The 24,952-nt window shown below is 39.6% G+C and overlaps 1 protein-coding gene across 1 annotated transcript in view; it reads left to right on the forward strand.

The window, feature by feature from the left end:
* The window catches only part of LOC126183258 (uncharacterized), a 368,835-nt gene that overhangs the window by 330,043 nt on the left and 13,840 nt on the right, over positions 1-24,952 (forward strand). Inside the window, exons 5-8 of the mRNA XM_049925074.1 lie at positions 1,610-1,837; positions 8,289-8,531; positions 9,022-9,142; positions 12,650-12,829. Coding sequence (XP_049781031.1) covers positions 1,610-1,837; positions 8,289-8,531; positions 9,022-9,142; positions 12,650-12,829 — 772 coding nt within the window. The remainder of the gene's footprint in view (positions 1-1,609; positions 1,838-8,288; positions 8,532-9,021; positions 9,143-12,649; positions 12,830-24,952) is intronic.

Genomic DNA, 24,952 nt, shown 5'->3' on the forward strand with positions numbered 1-24,952 from the left:
ATGACCTTACTAGACGGTAAATTACAGCATCATCTGCGAACAACCTAAGAGAACTGCTCAGATTGTCACCCTGATCATTTATATAGATCAGGAACAGCAGAGGTCCCAGGACGCTTCCCTGGGGAACACCTGATATCACTTCAGTTTTACTCGATGATTTGCCGTCTATTACTACGAACTGCGACCTTCCTGACAGAAAATCACGAATCCAGTCGCACAACTGAGACGATACCCCACAGGCCCGCAGCTTGATTAGAAGTCGCTTGTGAGGAACGGTGTCAAAAGCTTTCCGGAAATCTAGAAATATGGAATCAACTTGAGATCCCCTGTCGATAGCGGCCATTACTTCGTGAGAATAAAGAGCTAGCTGCGTTGCACAAGAACGATGTTTTCTGAAATCATGCTGATTACGTATCAATAGATCGTTCCCTTCAAGGTGATTCATAATGTTTGAATACAGTATATGCTCCAAAACCCTACCGCAAACCGACGTCAATGATATAGGTCTGTAGTTAGATGGATTACTCCTACTACCCTTCTTAAACACTGGTGCGACCTGTGCAATTTTCCAATCTGTAGGTACAGATCTATCGGTGAGCGAGCGGTTGTATATGAGTGCTAAGTAGGGAGCTACTGTATCAGCGTAATCTGAAAGGAACCTAATCGGTATACAATCTGGACCTGAAGACTTGCCAGTATCAAGCGATTTGAGTTGCGTCGCAACCCCTAAGGTATCTACTTCTAAGAAAATACGAGAGTTCTCGTGTGTCAGACGGCCCTGATCTCAAAGAGTGCTACGGTGAGTTGCCATATAGGTGAAGGACTTCTGCATTCAGACGTACCTACTACGAATGTATCCGTGCTTCTATGCAGACCACTACACATAAATTGAAACTCAGAGCAATAAGAGGACAGTGCGTTGTGTAGATGTCTGTCCATAGGTCCATAACTAATGTTCGGTTATGTAGACATGTGAAATGTGCCTGCAGATGCTACATCATTGATGATTACACAGTATGCCATCAACCATAGTGCTCCACATCAGTCAGTATTAACAATCAACTTTTATGCTTCCCTTGCAACTCAAAAAACTGCCACAGTGATAAATAGTGACCTCTTACTGTTTGTATTACACTACATGAAACACATTCAATGGATCCAAGGGAAAGTGTTCTTTTTTTAGGTGATATTCAAAAATTTCCTTAAAATAATGAAGTATTATAATATTAATATGAATTATTAGCTTTACATGCATGCATTGACATGTTCTACTCTGCCACAGCCTTCCCTTACCCTTTCCTTTATTGTTTGTCCCCATCCCAAAACATGCTTCTTCCATTTCCTCACTACCATCACCCACCTCTGCCAAGATCAGTACTTGTGCCAGTCAATATCCATAGCATGAAGAGAAAACAACGTGTGTGTTTTCTGTTGAGAGGGGGAGAGGTTGGGGGAATGAACATGCATGCATTTTATCTATCCTGAGACACATAATTATGTTACATCATACATTTTTCAATGTTTTGTGTAAATTAAAGTGCACATAACAAAAAAAATCTTAAATTATTCATATACCAGAATCATATTTTGTTCTTTATTATAATTTCAGGATTGGATCCAGCAGGTCCCTTATTTGAGAGCCAAGATCCACATGCCCGCCTTGACTCCAGTGATGCAATGTTTGTTGATGTTATCCATTCTAATGGAGAAAATTTGATTCTTGGAGGGTTAGGTTCATGGCAACCAATGGGAGATGTAGATTTCTATCCAAATGGTGGCAGAATGCAGAAAGGATGTAGCAACTTATTTGTGGGAGCAGTCAGTGACATACTGTGGTGTAAGTATCATTTACACAGTGACTTAATAGACAGTAGCTGGTACATACAAATTGGTCTCCTTATTTTCATACAATTTTGTCAGTGACACAAGTGCTCTAATCTTCTTCTTTTTCCCTGTCCTTCCCCACTTCTCTTCTGATTCACCTTTGTTATATGGCAAGTGACAGTGGGTGGCTGTGTGCCCTTCCTGACACCACCACTCCCGAAAGGATGAAAACTGTGTAGCCCATCTGTCTGCATCTAGTTTAAATCCAATGTTCAAGAATAGGAACATTTTCTAAATGTTTATACAGTGTGTCTCTGATGTGGGACATGGTTACTAGCCCAGTATTACTCTAGTTGGGTGTAGGAAACTGCCTAAAAACTGCATCCAGACTGGTGAGCTTATCAGTCCTCATTGTTAATCCATGAGGGGAATTCGATATGTGGCAGTCTCACATCACCAGAAGCAGCACATTAACACACTTGGCTCTGTGGGTGGGCCTCATGTTCTAGCGTTTTAGTTAATTTACAGGCACTCTTTAATAGATGAGAAAGCAATATATTGAAGAAAAAAAGACAAGACTTCCGAAGATCAGATTATCTCGAATCTTCAGAAATAATGTTCTTCATTTTGTGTGTAAGAGATTGGGTAAGAAATAAAATGTCTTGAAAGTTGAATATCATTATCCAGAAAGAAATGAATAACTTTTCTGTTGATAACATTTAACACCACCTTATCATAGTGATGTACTTTATTCACTTTGTGATCACAAAACATAACATTACAGAACAAAACTAGACATCAGCTAAGTTCAAAGATCATTGTAAAGACAGGTCACATGGATCTATGTATCAAACTGCCACATGTTTAATGTCCCTTCAATGACAAAGACATAAAAGTTTGATAATAAATTTGGCTCAGGTAAGGAGTGGGCAGATTGGTTGTAGCCTTTTTAAAGGATCCATCATAGCATTCATATGAAGTGCTTTTGAGGAAGCCATGGGAAACTTAAATATGGATAACTAAACAAGGATTTGATCTCCACTTCTCCTGAACCAGGTTCAGCGTTTTAACCACTGTGCTTTTCTGCTCAGTTGAAAGTGTCCCGATGATTGCTTGATTAATGTGTTAATGTACAAAATGCCATATCGCAAACTGGAAATTTACTATTGCTGGTGTCTCATGGATGCCTTCCACCAATGTGTGTGTATAACAAATCAGATATAAACCTATATTATAGTTTGAATGAGAAATTGTCAAGTGTTGTTGTTTTTGGATGGATATGTAATTTAAAAGAATGGGTAGGAGACATGATCAACAATGGGAAATGAAGGATGAAATGTAAAATACAATGAAAAGGAAAGTTGCTACCCACCATATAGCACAGATGCTGAGTCGCAGAAAGGCACAGCATAAAGATTGTCCACACACACACGCACGCACACACACACACAACTCACACACACGTGACCACAATCTCTGGAAGCTGGAGCCAGACTGCGAGCAGCAGTGCATTATGGGAAGGGCAACCGAGTGGGGGTAAGAAGGAGGCTGGGGCAGGGAGAGGGAGGGATAGCAGGGTAGGGGTGGGAGACAGTAAAGTGCTGCTGGGAGCGTGCGGGCACGAGGTGGAGAGTAGGGCATCTAAGTGCAGTCAGGAGGATAGATGGAGGGCTGGGCAGAGGGGGGATTAATGAAAAAGGAGAGAAGTAAAAAGACTGGGTGCATTGGTGGAATAGAGGGCTGTGTCATGCTGGAATGGGAACAGGGAAGTGACAAGATGGGTAAGGACAATTACTAATGAAGGTTGAGGCCAGGAGGGTTACGGGGACATAGGATATATTGCAGGGAGAGTTCCCACCTGTGTAATTCAGAAAATCCAGATGGTAGAGTCTGTGAAGCAGTCACTGAAATGAAGGAAGAAATTTTCCAATAACATGCACAATGTAGTGAAAGCATGTTGTAGCTAACATAGGTTTTATTTTCACAGCTTCTACTGCATGTTATCTAAATAATACTTATTTTATATTGTGTATTATGCTGTAACTGTCTTTTTACTATGTTATTAGTTGTTATCTATTTAACATTTTAGGTAATTAACTGTACAGATCAATTCCCTTGTGAAATAGACCTACTGTTCTGAATTTTTATTTTTTTTTTTTCTTGGTGAGTATAAGTCTCTCTCTTGTACCATGATTGGGTATAAAGTTGTTATTATAATAACTAGTAATATTTTCCTTCATGTATATAATGGATTGGTATATTTACTCATAAGACCTATCACTTTAGACAGATTTCTGTAGTGATCCTGACTATTCTCTGATACCACAAATAAATTATTTCATAACTACAGACTGTGTACACAGAACAGTCTGTAACTACATGGAATTTGCTCTTGTGCACTAACAACATGACTGTTATTGCATAGTGTGCTCGTTCTATTTCCATTGGCAGTCAATATTCATCCCTAAAAACGTTATGTTCCTAACAAAATATACAGAATTCTCATCTACATTTAATTTCATTGTATTATTTACCCTCCTTCAGTTGAAAAATAATGCTATTTATTTTCTTTGTCTTCAATATCTTATTATTACATAATGACCATTATGTAAATGTTTCATTTGCTTTTCCGACCAGAAGTTCTCGAATTTCATCTTACTTTGTATTTTATTTTATTGGTCCTCTTATTTGCTTTACTGGCTTAGATATTGGGCACGTCGAGTTATATCCTTGTTAGGTTCATACGTACAGGTAGAGGTGAGATGTTGATTTATATACAACACATTAGTCATACAATATACATTTCTGTTGATATGTATTAATATTATAGTACTAACTTTGGTTCCAGGATACATATTACTGAGATGTGATGTGGCTGTTGCAGTCACTGAGATACAAATGGGGCCCAGAGCAGAAAAGGCAGAAACATAGGCTGAATTCTCCTCCATCCCTACACTTACTGCTTCACCACATTCGACCAAGCAGAGCTGTTTTTGCTACATGAGCTTATGGATACAACTAGAGTTGTCATTGTATGATACAATTTACAGACTGAAATTTTCATTGGTGGAGTAAAAGCAGTGACTGCTTTTATATGTACAAAGTATTTGTTGTAGAGTTTTACTCCCATATGTGGTGTATTCTAGTAATTTCCCATTGGGCAGCAGTGCCCTGAGCACCCACCTGCTCACATACAGGCAGGTGCACGTGAGGTAGGCATCCTGTTAAGTAGTCCTGTTGCACACATTCTGTATATGCATGAACCATTAGGCCACCCGTTTGTGTGGCCTGCTGCAGCCTCTCACTCACAGGATTATGATACCACAGGCTACTGCCTGCATATCAGCTGTTTGTGTACCCTTGCCCACCTGTGTCCATGGATGCCCAAATGCTGGTAGGCACTTGAGCTGGCATAGTTTACCCATATGGGAAGTTGCTTTCTGGCGCAAGGAAGTGTTGGTATGGATCAAGTAAAAGTTTCTGTTTTGTTTGGTTTTATGTCCATGAATATCAAGGTTTTTTTCATGCAGTCTCCAGTGACACTTATTTTAAAGAACAAATGTGTTTAAATCCTATATAAACATGGTAAACAACAAACCTGAGATCTTAAGTAGTAATTTACATGAATATTTACATTCACTTTTGTTTCTATTTATTGAGTTTCCCCAGAAACACATACCAATGTTTTACTGTCTTTCATACTACTGCAGCATTTTCATTTCATTTAATTATTACATCTAGATTCAATGTAATATTGTGTGGATATAGTCACATAGACACTTCTGTTGGCTCCACTAGTTTGAGGATTGTTGGTCCTTGGATGTCCCCTTGAGCATTTTGCAGGAGGGGGACTTGGTTAGGGAGTGATCCATCAGATTGAAAGGTGTGCCCAAACCACTGTAGCCTCTTCTGCCGTAATATTCAATCAATGTGTGGCTTTCCAAATGGTCAGTATAGGTCTTCTTTCATTCTTCGTTCCCATTTACCTTCCCTGGTATTGTAGCTAGGTACATAGATCTTATGAAGTATGTTCCCCTCAAAGGCACAGATTGCTTCTTCAGTTGTTGATAATGTTGCCCAGGTTTCACAAACATATAAAAGTACTGTCTGTAATAGTGTCATGTACAGCTGAATCTTATTCTTCTGTGGTATTAGACATTGCTTGAACAAATTGTTCAGTCTAAAGAACATATGATAAGCATTTATTATTCATTGATGCACTTCTTTTCTCACTTCACTTTTAGTAGACAGTAGAGATACCAGGTGCTTGAATTCTTGAACTTGTTCAAATATATGGCCATCAACGACAATGGAAGGAAGGAGAGCTTCACAGTGTGACACAATGAGATATTTTGTTTTATCATCATTCACCACCAGCCCAACTTACTCCACATTGTGGAGAAATCTGGAAGTATCAGCGCATACTTGCTCTAGGATGTCGCCAAGAGTCACATCATCATCAGCAGTTGCCAGGATTGTGTCTACTCCCACCATCTCCATTTTTCTCATTTGACAAGGCCAAGCTGAACAGTATTTGTGCTATGGATCTCCTTGTCTCAATCCATTTTGAACACTGAATAGTGGCAAAAGTTGGTTGCCAAACTGTACTTGATAAGATGACTGTGAGTAGTAAGCTGCAATTAAATGTATTTCAATTGGATGTAAAATACCTCCAATATTTCGTGTAACATGGAGCAGTGAGTGCTGTCATAGGCTTGTTGAAAATCAGTGAAGATGAGGTGCAATTCCTGCTTGAGCTCATAAAATTTTGCTATCAGCTGCCTCAAGGTAAATATGAGATCAAAAGTTGACTGTCCAGGGATGAAGCCACATTGATAGGGGTCCACAATTCCTTCAGTCAGTGGTTTCGTGTGATTTAGCTGCAGTGTTGTACAGACTTTATAACCAATTCCCAGTGATGAAAAGACTGAGCGAGGTGGCACAGTGGTTAGCACACTGGACTCGCATTTGGGAAGACGACGGTTCAATCCCATCTCCGGCCATCCTGATTTAGGTCTTCCGTGATTTCCCTAAATCGCTTCAGGCAAATGCCGAGATGGTTCCTGTGAAAGGGCATGGCCGATTTCCTTCCCCATCCTTTCCTCACCCGAGCTTGCGCTCCGTCTCTAATGACCTCGTTGTCGACGGGACGTTAAACACTCATCTCCTCCTCCCAGTGATGAAATCCCTTGGCAGCTGAATACTTGTATAGTATCACCCTTCTTGAAGCAAGGACATATAATTGCTCCCTTCCATTCTTCAGGAATTATTTCCGTTGTCCAGTTGGTAGATATTAACAGCTTCAGTGCACTTATCAGTTTTCACCTCCCAAGTGGAGCATCTCAGCTGTGATACAGGAAGCAGTTAAACATCATGGTATCAGGGAAGTATTTGAATATTGTCTGTCATGACACTTATAAAAGTATATTTTCAGTAGGGCTGATGTGAGTTCCTTAAAAGCAGGCCTATGTGATTCCCTCTATTTTAAGGTTGACTATGTCTGGGATTGGTCCTCTTTGCAGTTTTAATATTCTATCTACACCTGTTGTATAGGTGTGTCCCCACAAAATTGTACTGGAACTTATTGCAGCATGAAATGAAATGTACGTAATGAATGTTTTTCCATTATAAATAGTGGAAAGAAGTGGCACTACAGTATTTTTTTTAATTACACATGCAACCTAGTGCCTAATAAAGAATAATATAATACAAACACATATCCAGTGAGGGGCAGGGGGTGGCAACTGCTTGTCCCTCACACTATCCCCCTAAGAGAAAAATTTTGTGAACTGAACTTGCAACCTGCCCTGCCAAACAAACAAATGTACCAACTTACCATCACTCTGAATAAAGCCAGAACATGTAACACCCATTGACTAGTAGCAAGTGTACCCAGAAATATTTGACATGGGATCTCAAAGTTGTTTTACCATTCATTACAAAACTAATATCATCATCACCCACCATCCTTTCCCTGTTAAGATCCAGGGTAGCCTCTCGTCAGATTGTATGATACATGTTAATGTAAATATCTAGCTATTGGTGGTAATATTAGATTAAAAGTAATAAAAAAGTTGGCCATTTGAATGAAACATACAATCACAGCAGATACTGCATATTAGCTCTTACACTACATAACCAAGAGAATCGAATGAGAAAGATACATATATATCAGTAACAAATGACTGTGTATGGTCACCAGGTATTGAATTAAACACTGCACTTTCGGCTGTTTGAACTTAAACAACAGAAAATTTGGAAAAAGCATACATTGTAGGCTTTTAGCTTCTTTATTTCCTCCATATAATATTAGACATAGAAAGAAATCGACTGCAAGAAATGTGGAGTCACTAAAATGACAGGTCAGGTCAGCAATTAAACTGGATCATAACTGGTAAATGTTAAATGACGCAGATGTGTGATGATAGACCAATGTTCTTATTTGATGATTATCTGCGTTTCAGCTTCTGAGATTGAAGGTCGCAGCCTCTGTAATCACCGCAGGGCATACAAATTTTTCACTGACTCAGTTTCCCCACGATGCCATTTCCCTGCTTTCCCCTGTGAGTCATATGAGAAGTTCTTGGAAGGAGAGTGTTTTCCATGTAATGGTGATCGACAGTGTGGCAACATGGGCTATTATGCAGATCGGTCCCATGGCCGTGGTACATTATTTCTAATAACAAGAGATGAAGAACCATTCTGTGGTAAGCACTGTTCAGTTATTGTTTTATTATTTGCAAGTTATGTATAGACTGCTCATTTAATCTTGCAGTGATGTTGATTTCAATCCCTAATCATGTTTATTATAGCTAATCACTACCATAAAATGCTTTAATCGTATTTAATAGGAATTTTAACAATGATTAAATTTTAAAATACTGAATCTTGCTTTGTCATTTCTGTCCTCTGTAATGTCTACATCATTGGTTGTTTTCTTTCATGATGGCATCAATAGTACCTTCTGTGTGAGTGAATGAAGATACTTATGTGACATTGTTTATTAGCGATTTCTATACTTTACATAGTTAATGAACTTGTATCAAAACTTGTCTATAAGATCATGAATTCACATGCAGTATGGTTTTTTTTTGTAATGTTTCTTTAAGACATTGCCATTTTTAGCATGATATTCCTGTTATAGAAACTGTATTATGTGAACAGATACTGATTTATGTTAGTGTCATTCTTTTACAGCTCATCAGTACCACGTGAGGGTAGAAAATTCAGCAAAGACAGAACCTGTAGCTACTTATGGGAAAATACAGATCACACTCATTGGCAGTTCTGAAATAAATGAAACTTTTCCCCTGACTCAGTAAGTAAAGGAAATTATTGGACTTGTTTATAAATATTAGCTGAAAAAAAAAAGAAACAGCACCTTCACACTTAATTCTTTGGAATAGTGATTATGTTGTTCCTCATGAAACTTATTTCCATGTGTAACCAAATATTATCACAGTTTTGAACTTGCAGTATTGATTTGAACACTTTCATCTTATCACCACAAAAAAAAAAAGTTAGGCCAGTAGCCATTAAAATAGCACACAACTTCAAGTGCGACCTTTTGATGTCATATTTATCTTATAAACTACTGATTGTGCAAGGTCAAATGTTCAAAGTTAGTTTTTAACTCAATAAACAGAATGTACAAAAATATGTTTCCTGTATACCCACTACACACAGCAACGGAAGAGGAAAACTGACTAGAGTAATTCAGTCTAAATGATTCTGGCATGTATCTGAAGATCAACTTTGATTGTGAGAGCGACATGTGTCAAGACAGTAGACTTAAAACAAGGGACTAATATTCAGTAGTCTATTGCACAAGGGGAATATGACTGTAATTTGAGGCTAGTCTCATAAAATTTGTGTACTATTGCCTTGTGAGTTAAGGGACCCCCAGGAAAAAAACCTAAAAGGAGCAACAAGCAGCTTGTCATGGAAATGAGGCATACCAAAATTACACACTGGGGGGAGGGGGGGCATCAATAACATAATAATATATAATAAATAAATATGTTAGTAAATAATATAAATGTCAGTAAATAAACATATGACTTTCTGAGCCATGAAATATTTCAGTAAAACTGCCTAAAGAGTGTCTCTGTGGCACACTGGTTAAGTGGTAAAGATCAGTGATTTGATCCCTGTCATTCCTAGGATTTTTATGTCACATATCAGTTCTTTCATCATAGGAAATTTTTGTTAATATTATCTCAGTTGGAGACTCACTGACAGATGCAGAAGTAACTTCAGGTGGATGCCACGAAAGTGTATTAGGAATAGTGCTTTTCATGTGATATATTAATGACCTGGCAGACAATATAAATAATAATGCTAGAAATTTCACACATGATACAATTAACTATAATGAAGTACTGTCTGAAAAAATCTGCACAAATATTCAGTTAGATCTTGATAACATTTCAAAGTTGAGCAGAGATTGGCAACTTGCTTTAAATGTTCAAAAATGTAAAACTGCATACCTCTCAAAAAGGAAAAATGACATGTCACATGACAACAATACAATGATTCACAGTTAGAATGAGTCAACTCTTACAAATACTTGGGTGTAAAATTTTGTAGATGTGAAGTGAAATACACAGATAGGCTCAGTTATAGCTAAAACAGGTGGCTGACTTTAGTTCATTGGTAGGATACCAGGAAAAAGCAGTTCGTCTACAAAGGAGATTGCTTACAAAACGTATGTGTGGTATGTGCAGCCTGTCTTCAAATATTATTGAAGTTGTGTGGAGCCTGAGTCAGATAGGACTAACAGGGGATATTGAACGTACTGTAAGAAGGCCAGCATGAATGGTCACAGGTTTATTTGCTTCATGTAAGAGCATCACAAATATGCTGAAAAATCTTAACTGGCAGGTGCTTGAAGACAAATACAAACCATCCTACAAAAGTCTGCTTACAAAGTTTCAAGAACCAGTTTTAAGTGAGGAATTTAGGAATGTATCACAAAACCCCCTGCATACTGCTCCTGCATGGATTGTGAAGACAAGATTCGGTTAATAAAAGTGCACACAATGACATGTAAGGAAATGACACTAAGTGGTGCAGTGGGAAGTACCCTCTGCCATGCACTTCAGTATTGTTTGGAGACTATAGTTGTAGATGTCGAATTAGTCATACAATAATTCTGAGTTGCACCATGGTTCAGAGTCCTCATTTAATGGTAGACCATCTATAACTGGATGGGAAAGTCATTTTAAGAGTTGGAAGGAGGTGATGAAATACCTTAGTCAGTAGAGCACTGTTTTTTCTAACCAACCTTTGAGTTCATGATAACATTACCTTTTTTAACTTTCAAAATCTAGTTATACTTCAAAAATGTTGAATAAGAATAAATTGTAAAAAATATTTAAAATGACAAATAGTATGCAAAATTTCTGCTTTAAATTTCAATAGTTGTACTACTACATAACAAAAGGAATTCTCCAGGCATGTGACGAATTAGTTGACACATTAACTGAATGCAATTGTTCATAAACTAAGAAAGTGCATGCATTTTTTAATTACTGTGTTATGCTGAGGCTGGCCTCGGTGGCCAGAGACAGTGGTCATGTGTGTATGAGATGTGCTGGTGTGAATGTGTGTGTGTTTTCTACAAGGGACAGTCAAATGAAAACCAAACACCCACCACAATGGGGTCACAGAAGTACCACTCCAGCCGGCCGCGGTGGCCATGCAGTTCTAGGCGCGTCAGTCCGGAACCGCGCGACTGCTGCGGTCGCAGGTTCGAATCCTGCCTCGGGCATGGATGTGTGTGATGTCCTTAGGTTAGTTAGGTTTAAGTAGTTCTAAGTTCTAGGGGACTGATGACCTCAGATGTTAAGTCCCATAGTGCTCAGAGCCATTTTGAGCCAAGTACCACTCCAAAGTTTATCACCACACGCATTAAGACATTTATCCCACTGGGAGACAAGATGATCAATTCCTGTTTCATTGAATGTTATCGGATGTTATCGAGCAACAGGATGATTCCATCTGACAGCATCCCAACAGCCCGAGAGCAAATGGCAAAGCCAACAGTGGAAACACCCCACATCTGCCCTGCCAAGGAAGTCTAAAGCTTTCACACAAGTTCCGGTAATGTCTTGATGACCTTCTTCGACTGCTGGGGCCCTCTGCTCATCAAGTGTGGAACCACAATCAGCATACCGTGCTATGAGAACAGTTTGCAGAAACTGTGACAAGACATGAAGTCAAAACACTCAGGAATGCTATCAGATGGAATCATGCTGTTGCACTATAATGTCAACATCCATCCTGCCAATTAGACGAAGGCTATGCTTCAGCGATTTGGTTCAGAAATACTGCAACATCCCCGTACAGTCTGGATCTATCACCATGTAATTTTAACATCTTTGGTCACCTGAGGAAAGACATGCATGTACGTATGTTTCAGTCAGATGAGTAAGTAAGTGCAAGCGTGGGTGCGATTGTGGATCCATCAAAAGTTGACCACATTCAATGAAACAGGTAGTGATTGCCTCATGTCCTGGTAGGATAAATGTCTTAATGCATGTGGTGATTATCTTTAAATGGAACCGTTCCATGGCCTCATGGTAATGGGTGTTAGGTTTTCACTTTACTGCCCCTCATACTTTAGAAGAAGGCTTTTTACCAAGAATGTCAAATGTATAGCATTATTTTTGTTGTGCCTGCCTACAAGTCAATGTCTCCTCTATATTATGAGTAGTAATGCTTCCTTTTCATAATATTGCCATTACTGTATCCTGGATTTTCCATTGTTTGCATGTCTTTATTATCACTGTAGCTGTAATTTGGTCAAATGTCATTTATCTAGGAAAGACGATGAAGAACTGAAGGCAGGAGAGTCTCTGGCTCGCATAGTGGTTCCCCATCCTGTTCTTCAAGAACCAAATGCAGTTCAAATATTGTACACTGCTTACAATGGCTGGTGGTCTAGTGGATTAACTGCATGGCATATTGACAAAATTATACTAACAGATAGTTTTGGAAAAAGGTAAGCCTGGAATTAAAAGCTACAGTTTGCTAATATATAAGGAAATAGTGTTGCAGTAATGAAGTAGCTTGAAAATTCTATTGCCTGTTGATAACTATTATTACTAAAATTTACTTTTTACTTTTAACTATATCTCATTTGCAAAATCTTTATTTTGATTATCTTTTTTATTGTTTATCTTTTTTATTGTTACACATATGTTTAAGTTGGTGTACTTACACTAGCAAATAATTATCTTTATCAATACATAGTTCCAACACCATAATGTTTTAGACTGTAATTTCTGCAAAAACCTTATGCTGTTTTAGGGAAGCATTTAGGTAGTCTTTTTGTAATTGTCTTCATTTAGTGTAGTGTCAGAAGTATTGGTCTTTAAAAATCTGCAATTTCAGTGAGTTTTTAAAAATCCCATAAATATTTCATTTGCTCTGCTGGCTGAACTACTTTAGATCTCTTCTTTTACACATTTAAAAAATCATTGCTTTGCTTGGTGTGTCAGATATAAAAAGTAAGCCAATGTACATGGCTGTCAGACTAAATTTGCTTACCAAAGTCATCTCTGCTACACTTTCTGCTGTTGGGCTATTAAGTTGAAGTGAACTGTAGATTTAATACTTTTTGTATCATCTTTGGAAGTGGCATTTTGAAAAAAAAAAATCCAAGTCAGTACTAATGAGCAATTGAACAACAAAAGTAAAATTTATTGTTCAACTTTGTAAAGTAAATGTTATTAAAATATTTTCATATCATATAAAATTTGCGCACTCAGGCTTCACAGCATGACTCCTCTCATCCCAGTGATAAAAAAATGTCCCTCACAAAATTTCATCCGGCGAGTACATCAGTCAGAAAAGGACATTAAAGAGTGGCAATCTGGCAACACTGTAACCACATGTATGGTAACTACCTCTGTCAGCACATATTAGTCATGCTGTACAGTTGGTACAGTGGATAGAGTTTTGGGTTAGCATGCAAGAGGTCAATGGTTCATCCTGGGTTGAGGCATACGTTTTTTATTTGGTAAATGTAGTGGTATGGTATCTGGCATCTTAATTGTCAACATCAATTGAAGTGGGTCCTCTAGAAAACATTTGCACTTGCATACTACAGTCATAGAAATGGAAGATTGGTCAGCTTTGAAAGATGCCTTTTCCACGTCGTGAGCATGTATTAGTACCATTTCATCTGCTAGATGCAAAACCTGTTTTCTTTGTACCCTCCTCCAACGGTCCCATAGATTAGTACCAACTATTATTTGTGCCTCATTCAGGTCCATTACATTTCGTCAGGGCCTTTTGTTACTAGTAGGACTAGCAACATGTTTTGCAAATAATGTCCAAACTCAGTTACTATTTGTATGTGTTATCACCGTGAGCCCTCTAATTATGCCTTTCAGTATTGAGTCTGGTAACTGTGCATGCTGTTTAGTATGTATCTCAATTCATTATTATAATAATTATATTAATAATTATTATTATTGTTATTCTATCAATGAAATTGCAGGAACATCATGTCTGTTACCATTAGGAAAACAGTGTAATTCAAAACTGAACATTTCACAATTAGTGGTGTAGGGATGAATCATGCAGAACAATATCTGTCAGAGGCATAATGCACGTAAGGTGGAACAGCATGCAGGACTGACGGTGTGTTTATACTGTATGTGCTGTCTACCAGACAGGGACTAGTTGCAAGCAGAGTAACGCACCTGTGATAGACTCCAATGTGCATGCATACACATATTGAATTTTCTCATTGTAAACCTCTAAACCAGAGTGTCAGATGTATGGCATACACAAACAATGAATATGTGCATATGCTTCTGGTCCTTGGTGCATCTGGTAACCGGGCTGCTGTTGCCATTCATGAATATGCTGCTAGATATCCTCATCGACACCATCCAGATAAAATGTGTTTCGTCATCTGGCTCTGCACTTTTGGGGGGCCAGGTTCTCTCCTTCCACCATCGCATAACAGAGGTTGTCCATGGACTCGCTGTACTCCACCTACTGAGGAAGCAATTCTGGAGGTGATACACCATGAATCTCAGTGAAGTACATGTAGTGTAGCAAGGCAGATGCGTGTCTCACAATGCATAGTTGTTAATGTGCTGCACAAGTATGGGCTGCACCCCTATCATTATGCTTTCACACAGCACCTGCATCCTGCAGATCACCATCAGCGGATGCAATTCTGTGAATGGTTCCAACAATGACAGAAAGCCATCAATGACTTCATGAACACCATAATATGGTTAGATGAAGCAACATTCACTCATGAGGATGCCTTCAATACGCACAATGCCCACCATTGGTGTGAGGTTAACATGCACGTCACCCACAACCATGGATATCTAGGTCACTTTGGTATCAATATCTGGCCCGGAATACTGGACGACAGGTGTTTGGGCCCATACATGTTGCCTGACCAGTTGACTGCATGAAGGTATCATGCATTTCTCTCAAACTATCTGTCTGATGCACTGGAATATGTGTCCACTACATGTTTCGCAGAGGATATGGTTCCAACACGATGGTGCACTTCCACACTCTGGAATTAGTGTGCAACAGTATTTGGACAGAACATTCCCAGGGAAATGGTTCAGACACGGAGGTGCAGTTGTGTGGCCACCGTGTTCACCTGACCTAAATCCCCTGGATTTATTCCTGTGGGAACACCTAAAGGAGCACACATACGAGGGTAATCCCAAAAGTAAGGTCTCCTATTTTTTTATAAGTAAAGAACTCTGTTTGTGTGGTAGTTTGTCACACTGTTATGAAGAGTGCTTCATGCGCTGTGTGTCAACATGTGCATGCTGCACTGAGGTGCTCAGTCTTGGCTTGGCAGCTGTTGAGAATGGAGCTCCCATTGGATGTTACTGCCAAGTGCGAATTGCATGCAGTTATTCAGTTTTTGAACACAAAGGGCACTGCGCCGATTGAAATCCAGTGCCAATTGACAGAAGTGTATGGTGACTCATGCATGGATGTCAAAAATGTTCGTAAGTGGTGTATAGAGTTTGCAGCTGGTCAGACCGAAATTCACAACGAACAAAGGAGCTGGAGACCATCAATTTCTGAGGAGACAGTGTTGAAGGTTGAGCAAAGCATGTGTGAAGATCGGTAGATCACCCTGGATGATCTCTGCACATTGGTTCCTGTAGCACTGCTCACAGAATTTTAACAGAAACATTGGACTACCAGAAGGTTTGGGCAAAATGGGTGCCACGCATTCTGACTGAGGACCACATGTGGCAACGAGTTGATGCTTCCCGCGCATTTCTTCACCGCATTGCAGCTGAACAGGACAACTTTCTGGACTCAATTGTCACAGGTGACGAAACCAGGGCATACCTCTTTACACCTGAGACCAAGCAACAAACTCGCCAGTTCATAACTTTCTGAACAGCATGGCGGCAAGCTGGTATGACATGGGCACACAAAAACTGCCACAGTGTCTCCAAAATTGCATCGAGAGAAATTGTGATTATGTCGAAAAATAGCTAAATGTTCAAGCTGTAAACTGATGTAAACCATTGTAGAAATAAACAGGTCTATGTACTTATAAAAAAATAGGAGACCTTACTTTTGGGATTGCCCTCATACTCTACTCCGCCGACAAATGTGGAAGAATTGGTAGCGCATGTTCATGCTGCTCTTGTTGCTGTGAATGCAGCTTTGCTGTGAAGGGTTCAGAGCTGTATGATCCAGTGGGTTGCACAATGTTTGGGTGTGCAGGGAGGTCGCTTTGAGTATCTGTTGTTCTGAGGACAATGTATTCTATTATGAAGGTCATGCAGTCATTCATATGGACATTATTATTGTCACTGGTTGCTAATGTGCAACATCTGAGTGCTCATATTATATGTAGTATAAATAACAAGTAGATGTTGTGTTATTGTACTGTGCTATCATCTTTAGCATCTCAAAATTGATATTGCTTCTGTAGTTATTCTGTGCTACGATAGGTCATTTGTTTCAACTGTCTATTTCTTATTTAACCATGTATTTGTTATGTTCACCATTACAAAATGTTGTAAATTTAGTATATATGCAACCTAAGAAACGGTGTATATTACAGTATGAAATGTCAAAATAGAAAAAAAAGAAAAAAAAGCCCCCCAACTCAAGATCAAACCCTCGAAATCATGCATGCTAACCCAAAACTCTATCCACTGCACCACCTGTATAGCATAAATAATATGTGCTGACAGAGGTAGTTACCATACATGAGGCTACAGTGTTGCCAGACTGTCACTCTTAAATATCCTTTTTCTGCCGGATGTACCTGCCAGACGAAATTTTGTGAGAGATATTTTTATATCACTAGCACGTGAGAAGTTGTGCTGCAAAGCCTGAGTGCATGAATTTTGCTTCACCCTGTATATTGTAGTGTGCTGACAAAATTTCTGAAAACTCTTAAGCTCTAATCGAAACAAAGTTATAATCAAGGGTTAAGTTCAGATATTGTAGGTGTTATTTGTGCAGGCAGCAGTGTAACTGGCTAATAAAATTAAAGAGTACAATCCTTGAAACTATCTACATTGACAAATCTAAGTAAAAGGAACTGTTGGCTGCTTGGTGATTTTCTCTGACAATGTATTTGTGATTCCTCTTCCAAATGACTACATTATACTCATGTTTGGTATAAAGCTCTGTGTGATCATGATGGTATTGGAACTGATTAGTCCGGACTAAAGAAAATCCGTAATATGGAATACTATGTAAAATATTTCCAGCTCACAAAATGGCCCACGATATCTAGGGTATTCTTCTTCTTTACTGTTATCTTGCAGTATTCATTGGTTCTGTTTGTGTTCTTATATAATGTAAATAGTTTTCTGTCCTGTTTTGGTGAAGTGGGAATAATTACCTTTATTTATAATAAAGGATCACAATGAAGTCTATCAAATAAGCTCACATAGAAGAAAACAGTAATTAAATTTTTTCTGTATTGTTGCTTTGTTTTCAGTAAAATGACCATCAACTAATTCAGAAAAAAATATCCATACAGTATTACATGAGACACAACACAATTTTATCAATACAGGAGTGAAAGACAAAATGTTAAACACAGTCTCTACAATTTCTAAATTTTGAAACTGAACACAAAAACAAATATTACACGAGTTCACAAAAGTTAACAAAGCTCAGTAATTCTTGACCTGTGATTGACAGCTGATTTTGGACAAGAAAGTGGAAGACGGTTATTTTATTTCATATATTTGTTGTGAATTAAAAGAGCCATCAGACAATGAAAACAATTTAACTCACTATTATGAAACAATTCCATATCAACATTGCATGACAAAAAAAATAAAGCACCGATAAGACATGGTCAGATGTCATTCTAACATTGTACACAATTACTTGCGCTGATGTTACACATTTACTTCCCAACTGCAGACTGGCAAATATGGGGAAGGGTGGGCTGTTTAAAGACTGGTGTAAGAACATACTGTTATTTTTGAAACCACATAATCATTTGAAAAATGAATATGGCAGAGGTTTCTATTCTGAATGGATTTTATACCAAGACAACAATGTGGTTTATAAAATATGTTGAAGATAAATATATTAAAAAATACATAGAAACATCTTATGGATCTGTTTTGGTAATACATTACTTACAAGCATGGTTGTGATCTTGAAAGTTATTTTACATTATAGTAAGTTATCCATAATCTTAGTTAGTGATTTAATCATCTTGTTCACAAAAATTATGGCAAGCAAAGAGCAGTGCCAAAGTTCAGAATCTGATAACCACTGAGGCAAAATTGGCCATAGAAAATATGATGGTATGGAGCTTTCAGTGTCAATTATCTTATAGGTTAATTAGTTTTACAAACATTGGCATTTGATAATGGGAAGTCAGAATTACAGTGCTTCAAACAAATGGTGTTAATTTATCCAAATATGTTGATTACCTCACTAGATGTTTACAGGGTGACAATTATTGAACTATATGAAAAAAACATAAATTAGTTACAAACTACAGTATGGATACACTTTATCCAACATGCAAACATCACTACAGATATTCAGATTTATGTTATGACATGTTTAATATGACTACCATCATTGGTGATGATGTTGCGCAGACGAATTACAAAATTCTGTGTGATCTCCCGAAGTGTCGGAACATCAATGCTGTCGATGACCTCCCGAATGGCTGTTTTCAGCTCAGCAACGGTTTTGGGATTATTGATCGAAAATGGTTCAGATGGCTCTGAGCACTATGGCACTTAACTTCTGAGGTCATCAGTCCCCTAGAACTTAGAACTACTTAAACCTAACTAACCTAGGGACATCACAAACATCCATGCCCAAGGCAGGATTCGAACCTGCGACCATAGTAGTCACATGGATCCGGACTGAAGCACCTAGAACCGCTTGGCCACTGCGGCTGGCTGGGTTATTGCTGTACACTTTGTCTTTAATATAGCCACACCAAAAGGAGTCTCATATGTTCAGATCTGGAGAATATGGCGGCCAATTGAGGTCCATGCCAGTGGCCTCTGGGTACCTCAGAGCCAGAATGCACTCCCCAAAGTGCTCCTCCAGGAGATCAAACACTCTCCTGCCTCAATGGGACCGAGCTCCATCTTTCATGAACCACATCTTGTCGAAATCAAGGTCACTTTGGAAAATGGGGATGAAATCATCTTCCAAAACCTTCACATACTGTTTGGTAGTCGCCATGCCATCATGGAATATTGCATCAATTATTCTGTGACTGGACATTGCACACCATGCAGTCACCCATTGAGGGTGAAGAGACTTCTCAATTGTGACATGCAGATTCTAAGCCCCCCAAATGTGCCAATTTTGCTAATTGATGAATCCACCCAAATGAAAGTGGGCTTCATCACTAAACCAAACAATGCATGCAAATACTAATTCCCATCATCCCCCACAGCCAATTTGAGCGTCCTAATTCAAACTGCTCTGAAGTTATGATAATTTTGTTTCACATAGTTCAATAATTGTCATCCTGTATCATTATATGTTACAGTAAAAACTTCTATTAGTTATCTTTTAATTAATAATGCTTCTAGTGAAACTAACTGCATCACTGAAATCTGAACATTCAAAATAATGTTCTGAACAATAAATTTAAATGAAACTCAGACTAAATAATGTTTTGAAATGTTCTTGTACATGCTAAATAAGAAAATTAGAGAATTTTTTTTAATTGTTGATGGGATTAGAAGACATAACAGATGGAGAGTTTCCAACTTGCTACATTTCAGGAGCCAGGAGTCACTGCATATGACTTCAGGTCATGGCTGGTATTGATTGGGGGAACTCTGATGGCACAACAGTATATCACAGACATCCTGCATCCATGTGTTAGCTGTCATGCAGCAGTATTGTGGTGCCACTTTTTCATGAGGACAATCCTTGTCCACACATTGAAAGTCTCTTCGAACTGTCTCCATGATGTGAGGTACTCCAATGGCCAGCAAGATCCCGACATCTATCTATCCCACCTGAGTAACAATAATATCCTCAGTAAATCACAGTTTGAAGTTTAGGAGAGTTACTGTATTGAGAATGCCATTTACATGTTCACTCACCAAATTTAACAAGCATTAAATAACAAAAGAACACAAGTTCGTATTTCCTGTGACACGTCTAATACACTTGACTGTGAGAATCACAATATTCTCCTAGATAAACTGAGGTTTTATGGACTAATGATATATCCAACCAATGGATAATGTCCTATCTAACCAAAAGTATGCAGACAGTTGTACTCAGTAACTCAAACAAAGTAATCAAGGGATATTATTCTGCCTGCTGAGAAATCATGTATGGGGTTCCTCAGGTCTCAGTCTTAGGTCCACTATTGTTCCTGATTTATGTAAACGTTCTTCCGTATAATATACAACAAGAAGAATCAGTTTTTTTTTTGCAGATGACAGTAGCATTGTCATCAGTCAAATCATACATACAACAATAGAAGAAACAGTAAACAAATTTCTTCAAAGTATCATTGACTAATGCTGCCGCACCTCTCACCTGCTTTGAAGAGTCCCTACAAAAGGGCAGCATCCATGCAGCCACTGTTGGACACTGGCAGAGGCTCCAGAGTGGCTGGCAGCTGCATTCTGATGTCACTGTCGCCCAACAGCACATCACCCGGAGACGCACCCGTGGTGTCAGGCCCCTGGGACAGCTAAAGCAACTGCAAATGTGGTAGGTCAAGAGCACAGCTGGTTCTGATGGTGGGAGAGGGACAACCCACCAGCACTGATCATGAACATCTGCTGACCGCACATTGCATACACTGTTACCAGCATCCACCCAGGCCATTGACTGAAAGTGTGCACCTAGACAGGATTACTTGAAGCATAATGCAAAGGACACGAATGCAACTCAGTTCAAAGTGCAGGGCAGAGCAGATGAAGCAGCATCCAAGGCTGATGGCCATGGAGGATTTCTGCCATGCTGCGACCATTCAGCGGGATGGTCCTGTAGGCGCAGAGAAACAGAGGCAACACTGAATCTGCTGACAAATCCATCAAGCACTTTTCTAATTGAGTCATAAATGTGTGCACCATATACTCTGCCTCTCCATTTAACTGTAGGTGAAATGGAGTAGAAGTAAGGTGAGTAATACCATTTCAAGTGCAGAAAGTCTGAAACAACGCCAAAAAGCAGCTGTGGGCCAGTATCAGAAATGATCATCCGGGACAGCTCTTCGATCACAAAAACCTGGTCGAGAGCCTGTACAATAGCTTCCATCACAGTGGAGTTCATTTGCATGACATATGGACAGCTGGACAGTACATCAACTATTATCAACCATATGGCACCACAGAAAGGGCCCACAAAGTCTATGTGGAAGTGGTCCCATGGCCAACAGAGCGATGGGCATTGGGCATATGTCTGTGGTGATGGTGCCTGTTGCTCAGCGCACTGTTTGCACTCATGAAAGACCATCTCAATTTTTGAATCACTGCCAGGCCAGTAGACAAATCGCTGTGCAAAGACCTTCATACAGGCCACGCTCCAGTGACTGTGACGTAGAAGAGCAAGTATGCAAGCTCACAGGACCAGAGGGACAACAGTGCGGCAGTCATCAGATCGGTGCTAAAGGGGAGTGCACAGTCAACTTCTGCCAGCTGATGACAGATGAGGAAACAGTTGTAGAGCAGACCAGATACTTTGTTGGACAAATGCTCAGGCCAATTGTCCAACACAAACTGAACCACACGACAGAGCACAGAATGCTGTTGGGTGGCTTGGGCTATGAAATGGGCCATTGCTGGAAGTTGATCAGCTACTTGCAGCAAATACTCATCAATCTGAAAACAGACAGCCTCAGCTCTGTTGAAGACCAGGTCAGGTCCCATGGCCAAACACAATGACGCGTCTGCTTTTTCATGCAGCGCTGTCGATCTGTTGTGAATCTCATAGTGATACACACTCAAAAACAAAATCCAATGCTGGAGTCATTATGCAGTCCTATCAGAAAGGTGTGAGTGAGGTGAAGAGTGCCACAAGCAACTTACAAATGATGATGAGATGAAATTTGTTGCCACAGAGAACACATGGTACTTTCAGACTCGGTACACAATGGCCAGAGCATTGTGCAGCTGTCAACATTTTGGAGGCATATGTCATAGGCAGTTCATAATGTCAGCATTTTTGTGAACTAAGACTTCTCCAAACCTGTGTGGGGGGTGTCTGTGACAATGCCAAGCTATTTACCCTGTCTAAAAGTACTGAGGCACAGTGATGACTTGAGAAGTGACTTGATGGGGGCAAATGCTCTGTCATGGTCTGCTGATCAAATGAAAGGAATACCTTTTTATGCAAGCTGCTGAATGGTGGAATGATGTCCACCATGTTTGGGAGAAATTTGGAATAATAACTGACTTTTCCCAGAAACAACTGGAGTTCCTTCAGGTTCTGTGGTGAAGGTAAGTTGGCAGTTGCTGCCATGTGCTGTTCCATGGATCTGATGCTGCCCTTAGAAAGGTGTCCCATATATTTGATTTCTATCTGTAAAACCTTCTACTTTTCAAACTGCACTTAAGACCCACTTTTTGCAGTTTTGTGAACAGGATATGAAGGTTAGTGAGATGTTCCTGCTGTGACAGTGTGGTGACAACTATGTCATCAAGGTAATTTGTGCAGCATGGTAAATCCTTCATCAACTGTTCCAAAAATCTCTGAAAAATGGTGGGAGCACTCGTGTGCCAAAATGCAGGTGTGTATATTGGTATAACTCAAAGGAAGTGTTAACAACCATAAATTGTTTAGAGGCAGAATTGAGACAAAGCTGCAGGTATACCTTTGCTAAGCCAGTATTCGAAAAACACTCATTGCCTACCAGCTTCATGAGAATTTTGTTGGTGTGTGCAATTGGCTAGCAATCGACTACTGACAGGGCATTAACAGTGGACCTAAAATCCCTGTACAAATGAAGTGCCCTGTGTGCTTACAAATAACCACCAGAGGCACAGCCCTCTGGTTAGAAGGAACTGATTCAATGATGCTCAGGTCTTGTGACCTGTCCAGTTCATCCTTGACAGCCTGTCACAGAGCAAAAGAGATCAGCCAACCATGACAAAACTTGGGAATGGCCATAGGTTTAATGTGATGTGAGCGCCATAGTCCTTTGCGACATCCAGTCCAGGAGAAAAGAGCGACCTGAACTCACAGCAGAGCTCATCCAATGCTTGGAACGGAATGAAATCAGAAACAAGATACAGAAAATGCTGAATGTAAAATCCAAAATTGGTGACTGCACTGAGATCAAAATTGTTTTCTGACATTGCACTGTTGACTGCTAAAAATTTAATTGCCTTCATGAGATGCTGATATGCAATGTCAATCATGAACTGGGCACAAACAGGAATAGGCTGCTAGTCATGACCAACCAAATGATGATCTGCTGAGGAAAGAGTAGGGTGACTCAAGAAGTGTAAAGTTCCGATATTCACTACAGACATATTGGCCGTGGTATGTAGCTGAATGTGCAGCAAATATAGATCTTGCTGGGAACATTGAGCTCCTGGCCATCCATGTGTACTATGGACCTCCGTAAATATTGAGCGAGGTGGCACAGTGGTTAGAACAATGGAGTAGTATTCGGTAGGATGATGGTTCAAACCAATGTCTGGCCATCCATAGTAGGATTTCCATTATTTCCCTAAATTGCTTCAGGCAAATGCTGAGATGGTTCCTTTGAAATGACACAGCACACTTCCTTCCCAATCCTTCCCTAATCCGATGGGGCCGATGACTTTTCTGTTTGGTTTCCTCCCCCAAATCAATCAGTGTACCAGCCAACCTCCATAAACTCCACATCTGCAACTGAGGACTGGCAGCGTAGGCAGCTACAGCAGACAGCTGCCACATGGCCTTGCTTATGACAAGCTGTGCACTGTGCCTGCCAGTGACTGCGGTTGTGTACACAGGATCAATTAGGACATGAGGGGAACAACATCAGAAGGGGGCACTGTCTGACTGATTGGCAGGAACCTGTTGAGCATGATGAGGGTGTCACAGAACAATTCCTTCACTGCAGAAACTCGCACACTGATGTGAAATCCAAGATATCCTCAAATTGTTCTCTCACAGTCTGAGACACCTCAAATGCCTGAGCAATAGCCAAAACCTCCTCTACTGTCAGCTCTTCAAAACAAAAAGCTTTGCAACATACGTTCCTGTCTGGAGCAGAATGGACAACATCGTTATGTAGCAAAGAGTCTGAATAGGAACCTTGACAATGAGCTCAGGTAAATTTGCATTTCCTGCTTAAACTGCAAAGGTCACCCACCCACGCCTGATAGGACAGGCCCAATTTCTTTTGTCAATGGTGAAATTCCACATGGAAAGCAGTGATATGGGTTTGCTTAAGATAACAAGAACTGAGCTATTCATACATTTCAGAAAATGACAATGCTGCTGAGTCCTTTAACAGAACAAGTTTTCAAAGCAAATGAAATGTTTCAAGCTCAAATGGCACATGTACAAATCCCAATCTCCCTTTGCTTCCTGCAACACTGGAAAAGTTGAGGGAATGTTGGGCATGGAAAGGGGAATTATGAAGAGCCTACGGCACTGTGTAAAGTCATAACTAACTGACAAAGCAAACCTGAATGCT

Source organism: Schistocerca cancellata, chromosome 4 (genome assembly GCF_023864275.1).
Source record: "Schistocerca cancellata isolate TAMUIC-IGC-003103 chromosome 4, iqSchCanc2.1, whole genome shotgun sequence".
Classification (NCBI taxonomy): Eukaryota; Metazoa; Arthropoda; class Insecta; order Orthoptera; family Acrididae; genus Schistocerca; species Schistocerca cancellata.